Consider the following 14,256-nt stretch of genomic DNA (forward strand, 5'->3'; position numbering starts at 1 on the left):
CCCATTATCCTCAGAGCTACTGTTCTCTCATAGTCTTACACACCTGATCCCATTGAAACAGCCTCCCAGTGCACCGCCTTGAAAGCTTTGATCGGTGTGCCATCTGGTGCCAAGCACTGTGTGCTCCATCTGCCCCTATGATGGGGTCCTTACTGCCAGTTGGGTGGTGATTTATCTCCAAAACCCCATCTTCTGCTTTCTTGGATCACTCTTGGTACCAAATGTCCCACATTGGGTTTTCCAGAAGCAGATGCTAGGATAGAGTTTGGGGCACATGATGTTTCTCTGGGATCTTCCCTTGTGAAAGGAAGGGTGTGAGATTGGACAGAGGGATTAATCAAACTATGAGTTGGTCCCAACAGAGCCCCCCCCCCCCCGAGGGATGAGTATTCCCCATTGAATTGGGCTGCGATGGCTGGGCCTTTACACCTATGTCGTGCCTGGAGACTCTGCTGTCCACTCTCCACAGTGGGCAGCAAGTCCTTCCTTGCCCGGTGAGGGGCACACATCTCTGTCACAGCGTAACCGTGATTCCACTGATGCTCCCTTTGCTCCCTTTCAGTTTTCCTTTTCCTGATGAAGCTCCATGCTTGTTCTGTCCCAGCACCTCTCACGCTTCCTTCATTTGGGTCCCTTCTCTTTTTACGCCACATATTTAATCTCCTGTTCCTTCCACATTAAAACCCACTGCTAATCCTTCTGAAGTGATTTTTCTGCCTTTCCCCCCGGTGTATTGTGACTTTAGCCAAAGCTCAATTATTCTGTTATTTTATTTAAAAAGGAAGATAGGCATGTCCATTGAGATTTAGAAAAACTTTTATGTTGTCCAAACCTGCCGTATTGCACGTGAAGAAATGAATTGAATACTGGGGACCAGCCAGCCCTTTTAGTCATCAAGTTAGTGGCCAAGTGAATACTGTTGTTTCCTTTTAGCCTGTGAGGGAACACACAGAAACCTCTCGTCCGATGTGGATCTAGGAAGTGCAGTCTATTTTTAAGTAAGACTCCTTTGCTTCTTTACTTCTCATCTCACTTTTGTTTTTTCCCCTCAGGCCATCAAGCCCTGTCGCCCTATGACCAACAATGCTGGCAGGCTTTTCCACTATCGAATTACCGTCTCTCCTCCTACAAACTTTTTAGTAAGTTCCTAGTTCCTAACAAAATCAGATTTCATTTATTTTAAAATGTAAATAGAGTGAATGTATGTAAATACATTACAATGTAAATAGACTAAATATTGATTTAGTTCTTAAATATTCTTTCTTTTAAATATCCTATTTTTATGTCGATAAAATTGGCCTTTATCATAATGACTTTTTCTTTCTGTATTACTTTTGGTACCTTTTTTCATTTATATTGTTGGTACCACATAGGAGCCAAAGAATTATGGAGCTGTGGAATTGGAGGAATGTGTAGAACACTTTCACCTCTCTTAAAAATCAGCAAATAGCTTATATATTATCTAGTGACCCAAACAAGAAAATCTATTGTATTTATGACAGTAATAATAACACTTAATATTTGTTGACTGTGGTATTGGGCACTATTCTAAGTATTTGACAACAAACCGATGAAGCAGATATTATCCCCATTATACAGGTGGGACAGTTTGTATATATTGTGAAATGATCACCACAATAAGTCCATATTTTACAGATGAGCTTAAGTAGCTTGCTCAGGATTATTCAGGTAGTAAGTGGCAGAGTGAGGATTTGAACTGGGGCAGTCGGACACCAGCGTGCATGGCTGTGGGCTGTTCCACCATGCTGTATTGCCTTTCATAGTACATAATGTGCTGTTCGGAATCTTCTTCTCCATGCTCCTCCAATACGCCTTTAAGGACTGCAGCGAGGGTGTCTTCATTCACACCAGATCCGATGGCAAGCTCTACAACCTGGCCCGTCTACGAGCCAAGACCAAAGTCAAAGAGGTGCTCATCCGTGAGATGCTCTTCGCCGACGACGCAGCTTTGACATCACACTCCGAAGAGGGACTTCAGCAGCTAGTCACTTGCCTTTCCCACGCATGCAAGGAGTTCGGACTAGCCATCAGCCTGACGAAGACGAATGTTATGGCTCAAGGCACGGGGACTGCCCCATGCATCACCATCGACGGATACACCCTGGAGGTTGTCAACGACTTCACTTACCTCGGGTCCACCATCTCGAGCTCTCTGTCAGTCGACTTGGAGGTCAACCGGAGAATCGCCAGGGCAGCCACAGTTATGGCCAGACTGAACCGGCGAGCGTGGAACAATTCCAGCCTCACTGAGAAAACCAGACTGCGCATCTACCAAGCCTGCGTACTCAGCACTCTCCTCTATGGCAGCGAGACGTGGACCACCTACGCAAGGCACGAAAGGAAACTCAACAGCTTCCACATGAGGTGCCTGCGACGCGTCCTGCATGTCGCCTGGCAGGATAAGGTCCCCAACACCGAGGTGCTGAAGCGAGCCAATATGAGCAGTTTGCATGCAGTTCTTAGCGAGAGACGCCTCAGGTGGCTCGGCCATGTCAAAAGAATGGATGCAGGCCGTATCCCCAAAGACCTCCTCTACGGCGAGCTAGCAGAAGGCAAGAGGATGACAGGGCACCCAAAACTGCGGTTCAAAGACATCTGCAAAAAGGACATGACACAATGCTCCATCAATCTCAACACATGGGAAGTTCAAGCAGACGACCGCCTAGCCTGGAGGCTCGCGGTCAGGCAAGGTACGTCACGCGCGGAGGCTGCGCGCAACGAGGAGGCGGTCCAGAAAAGATCGAGGTGGAAGCAGCGTCAGCAGCAGCAACAACAGCCATCTGCCTTCACCTGTACCAAGTGCGGCAGGGATTGTCACTCCCGAATCGGACTGCACAGCCATTCTCGGCGGTGCAGATAGACTCTCAAGAAGCTACGCCATCGTCTCTCGAGACGGACGGCTGCCGCCGCCGACGACGAGTACATAATGTATTAGTTCTGGTTACGTGTGTTGTCACTCCTGGTCTCAGTATCAGAATTAGATATAATTTATATACCTTAAAATTTACACATTTAAAGTGTATATTTTATATTTAGTCTTGCCAAAGAATTATGAAACCATCATCACAATCTAATTTTAGAACATTTTCATCATCCCCAAAAGAAGCCCTGTCCTCCGTAGTAGTCAGTTCTTTCCCACCCCCGGCCTTCAGCAACTACCAGCGTGCTTTCTGTCTGTCACATACCTATTCTAGATATTCTGTGTAAATGGAGTCATGGAATATGTGATCTTTTTTGGCTTTGGATTTCACTTAGCATATTTTCAAGATTCACCCATATTTGTAACATGCAAGTTTATTCCCTTTTAGGGCCAAATAATATTTCATTGTATGGACATACTATATTTTATTTTTCCATTCATCAGTTGATGAATATTTTGGTGGACTCCATTTTTTGTCTATTATGAAAAATGCTGCTGTGAACATCTGCGGACAAATTTTTGTGTGGATGTATGTTTTCATTTCTCTTAGGTATAAACCTAGGACTGGAGTTGCTGGATGATTTGGTAACTCTGTGTTTAATATTTCGAGGAACTACCAAACTGTTTTCCTGAGTGGTTGTTCCATTATTATTTTGTTAAGAGGTTCTTTTTATTGTATTTAATTTAGACCAGCTTTGTTGAATTATTCAAATACACAATAACAGTAATATTGACAAAATAAATAATGTACATTTGTATATTCTTTAGTCCTCTCCCTATCAAGTCCTTTGTGTGTGTAAAATGTTTAAAAGAATAATTTCAATACCTATACAAAAAACATATCTTAGGTTATGTCTTCATATTGAGGATTAAAGATGGTGGGTTGTAAGAATAGCATAAGGAAGAGAGTCTCTTATGCATACATCAACATTTGTGTGTTTTAATTACACATCCAGCTTTCAGGTAATTAAGCTCTTGAGCATTATGCAGGATGATTTGTTGCCGTGTTTGGTGATTGGCTTCTTCTTGGAGGGCCGGGGATGGAGCTGGGAGGGTTGAGCTTCTGGCACCCTGAGGCCTTCCAGAGCCTCCCAGGTTATTGTTAGTCTTGACCATCATGATGCTGCGTCTTTTTTCCACTTTGAGCTTTGAATCAACTGTGTTATTTTCCTGTTCTAATTAGGACTTCTGTTAGTTCAGAAATACAGTTCAGTAGGAGCAGGACTGGTAGTGGTGTTGGATTAAATAAAACAAGTTCCTAGAAAATGAAGCCACACAGCCGGTTTTTCCCTTTATGTCGTTCATAATAAGCATTCTTGATTATCTCAGTATAGAAATATTGCTGAAGCCAGAGAGTGCCGCCTAAAATCGAACTATCGTATTAAGTTATACGAATGTGTGGAAAAACATGAGCTAAGCTTGTGGAGTGCTTACATTGTTCCTGTTGGTTGCTCTGTGTCCTCATGCATTTCTGCACGTGCAAATCACAGCAATATTTAATTCAAGCTTTGTGTTTCTGTGCACTTTCAGACTGACAGGCCAACTGTGATAGAATACGATGATCATGAGTATATCTTCGAAGGATTTTCTATGTTTGCACATGCCCCTCTGACCAATGTAAGTATGTGGGCTCCCTGGCTGCCTTTCTCTGTCCCTGTACCCCTTCCTCCCCTGCCTTCCATCAAAATAAATTTCCTTTCGTCTGACTTGTAACATTTGCTTTGTGTCCCTCTGCATGAGCTGCAGGGAGTCTGGGGCAGTGTGTGTCAGGTGGGAGTGTGACATGCGCTAATGAGTCACAGGTTTGGTCCACATTAAATGGTGTAAGTAAACGTGTCAGAATAACCTTTTGAGAGTGTGAAAGATTGAAAAAGAAGGATAAACTGTGCAGTAACGTGTCAGAGCTATTTTGGGTTGGGTGTCCTTTAAAAGAAAGTTGGAAAGTTTTAAGAAAAAGCTACTCTTTAGTCTCTGGGCAACAGACAAAGAAATAGAGCTGGTTTAGGACATCTGGAACCTGCATTAAATTTCATACAGTTTTCTGCTTTTGAATCCCAGGAATATGTCTTCTTTAAGAGACTTTGTCTGACATACAGATCTATGATATTTTTGTACAGGTATTAAGGCTGCTCTGTTAGTAATCGGTTCAGGTGGAAGTTCTGTATCTGTGAGTCACAATCTTTGTGTCAAAGCTGGCAGTCTTGGGAATTGTCTTACTTATTCTGTCCTCCAGCTGGACACAGAGTGAATTTGCTGGGGGCTCAGGAGGGGCATGCGGCAGTATACTTTACCCAGGCTAGGCATCGTTGCAGAACGTAATGAATTATAGCTAAGGTATATCCACAACAAAATAGAATGTTTTTAAGCCTTTCTGGTTTGGTTACAATAAATTACACCCTCAGTTTGAAAAGTTATTTTAATACTGTTTACTTAAAACTTGAAATTCTGTTCCTTTAGAGAGTAAAGATTCAAAATCTTTGCCAAACCTTGTTCCTTTCTCTCATTTTTTTTTTTTTAAAGTGGACATGGTTCCATAGTGGTGATACTAGTTTAAAACAATTTGTTTTCTTAATGAGATTGTTTTTATTCCACAGAATATTTTATCCTAGACAATTTTCTTTGAGAAGATACTACATTGTAAATGTAAAAATAAAATCATTTGATAATCCGTACCACATTTACCTTCAGGGGGGGCCATAATATAGAAAAGAGTATGATAGTGGACCATTTTTTTGAGTTATAATTGATATATAACATTGTGTTAGTTTCAGGTATAAAACATAGTGATTCGCTGTTTGTATATATTGTGAAGTGATCACCACAATAAGTCACTTTACATCATTACAGAATTTTATATAGGACTGGTTTTAAATATTCTATATGAAAAGGCACTAGAAAGTTTTTCAATTTTGTTGATTTTGTTGTCTTTATTTAAATGTCTCCATTAGGCACTCGGACCCTTTGTTACACCAGGTGGCCTAGTCATAGAGGAGGAAGGGCTTTAGAAGTCCTTTAGTATAACGTCCCCTTCCTAAAGTTTCTCTCTTTTCTTCCCCCTCAGAGGGTTTGCAACTACAAATAATGTAGTTACCATGAAAATATTTAAAAGTATCTGTCATCTTATTTTTTAATGCCCTAGAAGTAGTGTGGATTTTATTTTAACTTTTAGGATCACCTTAATCAAAGAAGGAAAGCAGTTTGGCTTCAGAGAGACCAAGGTTTTACACATTAGTGAATTCCAGTTACTATCTGTATGATTTGACATTTCAGACTTTATAACTTAGAGGCATTAGTTTTAGCAATAGGCTTTTGTAAAAAAACAAAAAACAAAAAACATGAGATGGCACATGTGAAGTGTTTATCATACAGAGGTTGGCATATAATAAATAGTGTACTTCTCATTGTGGAAAAGATGTCAGCCAGGCCTGGGTTTGCTTCTTTCCTCTAATTCTTTGTTTTATTTTGTCTTTTAAAACTAATTCTTAATATTTATGTGATCTTGGACAAGTGATTCTTTGAGTTTTATTGCAATAAAATCCCTCAGCTTTGGCACTGAGAGGCCATTAATGCTAAATTAATTGCATTTGTTACTGTTATTATAAAATAAAATATAGGACTGAAAAATTCCTGGCTTCAGCATATATTTTATATAAAAATATTCAAGTTCTCCAAATTTGAGAACTTAACTCTGTGTAATGAGGAGATAAGCCCCATCATTTATGTTAGAGATGTTGATAAAATAAATCGAGTTTTAAGCTGAGTGTTGTACAGTGCATACGAATTAGATCCATCAAAGGCCTCTTGAATTTGAAATAGCCTCCTAAGAAAAGGAATTATTAAATCACTGTACTGATCTGATTCATTTTCTTGCTGGAGAGAGCACATCAGCAAGAACGACATGCAAATGATTATAACGTTAGAATCTCAACCAAATCTAGTTCCGACAAGTTCTCTCAAGGCCTGCTTGAATCGAAGTGGAGTGACAGCCTTGTTGGCTAAGTATAGCGCGTCCCGGGAAAATTTAATCCTTTTGTGTAGTACATATGCTATTACTTATAATACCTGATGTTACTAAGGTCTTTGACAACTAAAATTATAAAGATATATATATTAGACGTGTAATATCTTATCCTGTCCTCAGAAAAAGCCCTGTGACCATTTCCCTCCTGCCTTTGTTAGCTTTCCGTTTCCGGTGGCCCCACTGCCCTGGATTCGGTCATTTAGTGCCTGGAAGTAGTAGAGTTAGAATGTAAAGTTTAGGGAGGGTTTTTTACTTGGTACGATGAAAAGGGAGCTGGAATCAGTCAGTATCTAAAGATGTTTTCAGAAATGATGGTAGGTATTTGCATTATTTGATTAGCCAATGAAGCTTCCAGTCAATCGAGCCTCCTGTACATAGGAAAATGACAAGTTCTCTCTGTGTCTGAGAGAGAAATGGAAGTTTGAATAGAAAAGGAGATCCTGCCTTTCCAGTTTGTCCGAGAAGGGCTCTAGCGGTGTGGATGAGTCTTCAAAAGAAAGTAAAGTGTATATAAGAGAAGAGGTCAAGCAAAGAACCCCCCAAAGTGATTTTCATTGAAGTGACATGGGGAAAGGATCATACTCACATGCATGACCCATGAGAGCTGCTTTTGCACGCAGTAAAAGGAGTCAAGTTTACGCTTTTGCTCTTTCTCTGCCTGACCCCTTACTGTTCGCCAGGGCTCTGGTCCTTTTCTCGCCTGTGCACATTCTGATCCCCACCACATTGATGTTTATATCTGTGACATGCTTCACACCCAAACTTCACATTGCCTGCTGGGCATGCCCCCCTTAGTGCCCCCTCAGGCACCTCAGCCTGCACCTGTGCGAAACTGAACTCATCATCCTTCCCACGTATGACCTTCCATACTCAGGGAACACCCAAGGAATTCCTTTTTATTAATGTCATTGGGATGTGTCTGGTACTTAGGCTGAAAACCTAGAAATTTTTTCCTGTTCTTCTCTCACTTCCATATCAGAACATCACTGTGTATTTCAGTAACATTTTGTATGTTTAAAAATTTTCCCCACCATTCCAGTCTTCTTTTCTTTTGGCTCCTGGACTGTTTGTTACATTAGACTCTAGTGTGATCTTCTGGTTTCCTGCCTTGCTCCCCTCTAAACGATTCCCACACTGTTTACAGAGCAACTCACCCCAAATGTAAACTATGATAGCCTCTCTCTTAAAGCACTTGAGTGACTTCTCACTGCCATGGGATAAGCCCTGGATGCTTAACATTGTTTATAAAATTGGCTTAATGTATTTCGTACCTTCCTGTCAAGCATCATCATCTTGCTTCTCTCTCTCTGCACCGTACTCCTGAACAGCTAAATTGCTTGTTACTCTCTCAGCTCCCTTTTGCCTGTCTTGCTAGAAACCAAAGGTCTGCTGTTCCCCAACTTAATTTTTCTGGCTGACCTGGAAAATCAGTCTCCATCAACTCAAATGTTACCTCCTTTGGTTCTTTTGAACTTTTTACTCTCTGTTTGCGTATTTGTTTTTTAAATTGTACTTATAAGTTACATTGTATCATATCTGTTTATACTTGCTCCTTTAGATCCTTACTTTTAGACCCTGTATTTTTAAGTTACATAGTATCATATTCTGTTTATACTTCCTCCTTTAGATCCTTTTTAAAAAAGGTGGAGGCTGCGAGTTATTTAAGAGTAACTATGAACCTAATGTTGTTAACACAGAGTAGGTATTTAAGAGATATGAATAAAATCATTTTTAAATATAGAAATAAAAAGAACTTTACAATGATAGGGGCTTTAGCATGTTGCTTCAGTTGGTTTGGAACTCATTATGAATATGGATCTCTCTTATTAAAGTTAATTATGAGTTTCACTCAAATTAGCCATTATCCTTTAAAAAAATGAAAAAGCACCTAAAAACTAAATTTCATTTCTGAGAAAAAGATTTCCAGTAGATGGCATTATAAGACTGTTTTTGTTTTTCTTACCATTCCTTTGACTGGTGGAATTAAAATCTGTTTCTTTCTGATTGCTGTGGTTTATAAAAATGATTGCATTTATATGAAGTCATCTTATGGACAGACTGAGCGGCCAGAAAAGCCTGCTTAGCACATCTCCAGGACTTCTGAGTCTGTTCTTTTCACCAGCTAGTCAGCCAGGCTGCTGCAGTAACCTCACCCCCTCCCTTTCTGGTTCCTCCCCTCATTCAAAAATATACTCAGGGAAAACCGATGGTGTCTAGACACCAGGCTAGTGTCTGATGATACATGGGTCAAACAGGGCAGCTTTGGATTTATTTAACATGATCCTTTCTTCATTTTCACATGGACTTCGAGTATTAGAACACACACATGCACACTTGAGTGACTTAGAGCTGGGGTCTAGAGCAAGATTTTTGATGCCCCAGCTACCAGTTACCTCAGGCAAGGGACCTGATAACCCTCTGCCTCAGTTTCCTCCACTGTACAAGGGGGATAGTAGATGTGCCTGTCTTGTAGGGATGGTTACATGAGCGACAGTATGCGAAGCATTAGAATAGTGCCTGGCTCAATAAAGGCTAACAATTGTTATTTTTATTATACTTTATTATTACTGTTACCATGGTTGCTTTTGCTCCAGAGCCAGGTAGGCTTGTGTGCGGGGCAGTGACTTGGGAACCTGTAACCGATATATTGTCAGCCTGCCCTCCCTCATCTGCTTGAAGAGCCCAAGTTCTGAACGATTTTGAAAACCCCCCAAAAGCATTTAAGTGTGGCTTTATTAATTCTTCAGAGGCGACTTGTTTGGTTTTAATGGGTTCATGTCATGTTTGTATTGCTCATGAAGTTAATTAAGCACCAACGTGACGCAGGTTTCCTGTAGAGGTCGGGCCAGCTGGGTCCTTGCCATTAAATCCGGTAGTTGGGGTCCAGCCTTGTGTGCAGCATTGCTAGCCGCTTGGATCAAGTGAAACCTTCTCATTTGGTGCATGGCCTTTTGGGCGAGGTAGAAAACACATGTGCTCTGTGGGCCTGCAGGATGGCGTTGCGGGACTGAACCTCTCCTTACTGTTGCAGATCCCCCTGTGTAAAGTAATCCGATTCAACATAGACTACACGATTCACTTCATCGAAGAGATGATGCCTGAGGTAAGGCGGAAGATCGCGTAAGAGCTTTGCTCTTTTGTTTATCCCACACTTACGCCTTTACAGCCCTGGACTGGGCCCCTCCGCTTCTGGCCCTGGGAATACCTCTTCAGTGTTGTGCTCACTGTTGAAAGGGTCAGTGGGAAGGAGCTCTAGGAACAGGGTTAATGTTCAGGTCATTTGTCAACCCTTGAACCTATTTCTCCTTGTTCTGCATCTACTGATAGTCACTACATTCGTTTCTAGTTTGTTTTGGAGAGGGGACAGATTTTGATGACTGGCTGTTATCAGAGGAAATTAGAGTAGTGAAACTAAATCTGATAGCTGTTAGAATAATCTTATTCATTATCTCCAATGACAAGATCAATGCTCGGTTCATTTTTCTTCCCTTATATTTACATATTTTTCCTAATTGTTTTTCCTTGTGGATGCTCAGCAGCAGATTTATCTAAATACATGCGAGAGGTTTAAAATTCCAAAGCAAGATGAATGTGAATCTCAGAATGATGCATTGCCTGAACTTGGATTTAGTGATGTCAACAAATCACACTAAGAAGCCACAACTAGACAGCAAACAAGCTTGTGCACTTAATCTTTGTGTTGGAGTTGGGGTCGATTTCCTGAGCCCCTGGCTCTTCTTGCAAACCTTGTTTAACAGTGTGGCTCTGTCATGGGCAGCTGAATGCCGGGGGGATTGACACACATGCTTAGTTTCCACCTATTTCATTCAAAGCAAGTCCTGGTAATTCTACCTGTCTTTCAAAAGGAATTGAAGAGAAAAAGCCACCCCTTCATTCCTAGCTTAAAAGGGCTTTTTGCTTCCTTTTGATTTTTAAGGTCATAAGCCATCATTGGCTGTTGTAAAGGTTTATGACTCTGGAGTTATCTCAGGCTGGATGATTTATGAGCCCCGAGCAAAACAAATAAGAGGAAGAATTATGAGACAAATCTTACTTGCAAATATATCATCTGTTAAGCTTGTTTACTGGAGAAATTTTGGTACAAAGTTTTGTAGTTTTTGTAGCCCATTATTTGCCTTCGTTAAGAATTTGAACTTTCCAGTACGAAAGGTCCCTGTCTGTGATACCTCTGTTTCAGTGATTCTGGGTGTGAGGGGAACAAGCCTATGAGAGCCTACTGGCAAGTGTGTGCGTATGTGCATGTGTGTGTGTGCGTGTGTGTGTGTGCAATTTGAATTAACAAAAGGTCCCCAGGAGATTCTGATTTTATAATTAGGTTAGAGAAATATGACATAAAGAAGACTTCAATTTTTAAATTTCACATTATCTTACTTATACGTTGGGAAAGACCGTGTTCACATTTTCTTAGGACTCCTAATGCACTATTGCCTACTTCATTTGTGTCTCAAGCCAATGAGCTATGAGTTGTAGGACGGCAGTAAGACTTCCGAGGAAATGACATGGTCTTAGTATAGTTTCAGTAGACACTTTTTAAGACACTTGACTAGAACAAGTTGAACCTTTAGTTAATGTTGAGGTATATATTTGCAGTTCTGTAGTAGTTTAATTTTGGTTTATTTTTCAGAATTTTTGTGTGAAAGGACTGGAACTGTTTTCATTATTCCTATTCAGAGACATTTTGGAATTATATGACTGGAACCTTAAAGGTAAATAATAGGATGTAAAGAAAAGTGTAATGTTTGTAGAAAACACTGTGCTATAGAAAGGCCAAGAACATAGTTGAAATTTTATTATTTTTTGGAATACCCAGGGAAAAATGTGACATGAGTAAGTTCTTATGGATCTTGTTTTAATACAATTTGACAGTGTCTGTTTCCTAAGATTACCATTATCCATTACCTAACTGATTCATAAAATGATGGTATCAGTTATTATGAGTAATTACCTTGATTTATGTGTATTGGAGAGAATCTCATTAGTTAATATTTTAAAGCTATTGAACTTTGCTGTAATAAACTTCCAAGATAACAGTTTATTAAGACAGAACTTTGGTGAGCCCTCAAAACAATTCATACACTGTGAGCTACATTAATTCAATACTTGGTGCTTGGATCTTGGATAGTAGTTTACTCTTTTGGAGTTATTTCTCTTCCAGCAGACATTTCTTATTTATTTTCAGACAGTGTATTGATGAAGGGCTTTTCAAACCAAGTTTAAATAATATTTTTCCTCTCCCCAAGTTGTAGTGGTTAAAATGGAAAGAAATTAAAATATAAGCATATATATCATGCAGTAGTTCAGTTATAACAACGTTTATATTTTTTGAATTTTTAAAACTAGTTTTGCCTTATATACCAGATAGTATATATCCTTGGGGCTTCCACTCTCCTCTTCCTTTGAGTAACTCCTCACTTCGGCCTGTGTCTGAGGTCTGTGGCAGTTTCCCCATGACTGACGCACCCATGAAGAGAAGAGGCGGGTTTTTTCATGCCCCTGCTTCTGGTGGTGTGTGTTTGTCATTATCCTGAATCTTCGGAATTAAGGCTGTTTTATTTATGTTTTTTCTTTCCTTTTCACTTGTTGGCTGTAGGTCCTTTGTTTGAAGACAGTCCTCCCTGCTGCCCAAGATTTCATTTCATGCCACGTTTCGTAAGATTTCTTCCAGGTAAATCTTTTGGCTTATCAGTGACCCGTTGAGATAGTGCATCTGGAAATAAGCCTCACATTCTCCTTTCAATCTTTAGGGACAACTTTCCCACCACAGACACTGGTAATTATCTACTCGAATCAGGCATATAAAAGTGTAAAATTACACACTCTGGTTAGACCCCTGCGTCATTTAGGGTAGCCCCAAATTATGTGAGCAACAGGAGAATTGATGGATACATTTTGAAATTCCACTTGATAAAATATCATGCAATTGTTAACATTAATATGGAAAGATGCATGTAGTATAAAAATGCAGAGTTAATTGGAAAAAAATAATTATAAAATTTTATATACAATATGACTATAAGTATGCTAAATATTACTGCAATAATTGTTGTGTTATGGTAGTGGGATTAGAGTTGTTTTTTTTTCTATTTTTTGACATTACTAATTTCATAGTGAAAAAACTATTTTCTCACTAAATAAAAAAATATAACTAACTATATGACATGTTTTTAAGCAATATTTTAACTTTTAAAAGATTTTTCAAGAGTGTAGCTATGAGATATGGTATTATATTTAGTGTTTTTAAAATAGTTGGGTTTGTAATGAAATCTTTGGTGTCTTTTTGTTTGCAAAGTCTTCATCACCCTAAATGAATTCCTCCCGAGGGTCTCATCCTGATTTCTCATGCACGGTATTTCCAGTGATTTCCTTCTGTACTGCCAGCCCCTCGTGCCCTGATATGCTTTGCGTTTACTTGAATCTTCCCTCTTCCCCCAGCACAGTCACCTGCCTTTGCCTTCTCCCGTAAGTCCTGCGCTCTGACTTCTGTCTCTCAGCTCTAGTGGGCTCGGTGCCTCCTGCTAACCATCATCCTCCATGGAAATGTCACTTCAGCCGCTTGCCTTTTCTCCTGTATGTGGGCCACTCAGAGATGCTGGAGGAAAAAATTTGGCAGCTGTGATAAATCTGTGATCTCTAATTTCAGCTGTTGAGCTTTTCAGCGTGTAAGCTTTCTTCCTGTGTCTGCATATCAGCAGTTCCAGAAATTTCGCCAGATGCTCATGCTCCGTGCTCCCTGCTCACGCTGGCTGTCCTCCTGGGAGCAGGGAGCCTCCTCCTCTTCCTCCATGCTGCAGAGCTCAGCTTAGAACCCCACAGACCCTAGTCTGCTCCCAGCCATCATCGTCATCATCATCATCATCGTCGTCGTCATCATCATCGTCATCGCTGGGGCACCCCGCCCCCCTGCAGCAGCTGCTGCGGTCAGAGCCAGCCTCCAGTGACCAAACCCAGGGGCAGGTCCAGTTTGAGCGCCCTCCCTACTCTGCGCCCTTCTTTTCCTCCTGGCTCTGATGCATCTCTCCGTGGCTTTTGTTTCTTGTCTGTTCATTCTAGCTTAGATTTTCCTTGGGATGCCGTCCTTGCCTCAGCCGAGACACTCAGTCACAATGGCTTGTTTTTATTTTAGAATAGCGTTACTCAAATTTTTAGTATTGTTGTTAATGTTTATTTTGTCTGGAAAATGTATTCAGAAGTTTTTCCCCTTTGTACATCTGGTTTTATTTTATTGAGAAGTCCTTTTTTCTTTTCAAGTGAATGCATTTTATAATGGAGCGGT

General features: G+C 40.4%; 1 protein-coding gene across 2 annotated transcripts in view; it reads left to right on the top strand.

Annotated features, from left to right (window-relative positions):
* DROSHA (drosha ribonuclease III) overlaps nucleotides 1–14,256 on the top strand; it is a 103,380-nt gene that overhangs the window by 27,246 nt on the left and 61,878 nt on the right. For both annotated transcript variants that reach the window (XM_090276201.1, XM_090276202.1), the window contains 5 exons: nucleotides 1,053–1,139; nucleotides 4,472–4,558; nucleotides 9,994–10,065; nucleotides 11,608–11,689; nucleotides 12,574–12,648. In XM_090276201.1, the coding sequence (XP_090132327.1) occupies nucleotides 1,053–1,139; nucleotides 4,472–4,558; nucleotides 9,994–10,065; nucleotides 11,608–11,689; nucleotides 12,574–12,648 (403 nt within the window). The remainder of the gene's footprint in view (nucleotides 1–1,052; nucleotides 1,140–4,471; nucleotides 4,559–9,993; nucleotides 10,066–11,607; nucleotides 11,690–12,573; nucleotides 12,649–14,256) is intronic.

Source organism: Furipterus horrens, unplaced genomic scaffold, assembly GCF_987537825.1.
Source record: "Furipterus horrens unplaced genomic scaffold, mFurHor1.1.pri manual_scaffold_5, whole genome shotgun sequence".
NCBI lineage: Eukaryota > Metazoa > Chordata > Mammalia > Chiroptera > Furipteridae > Furipterus > Furipterus horrens.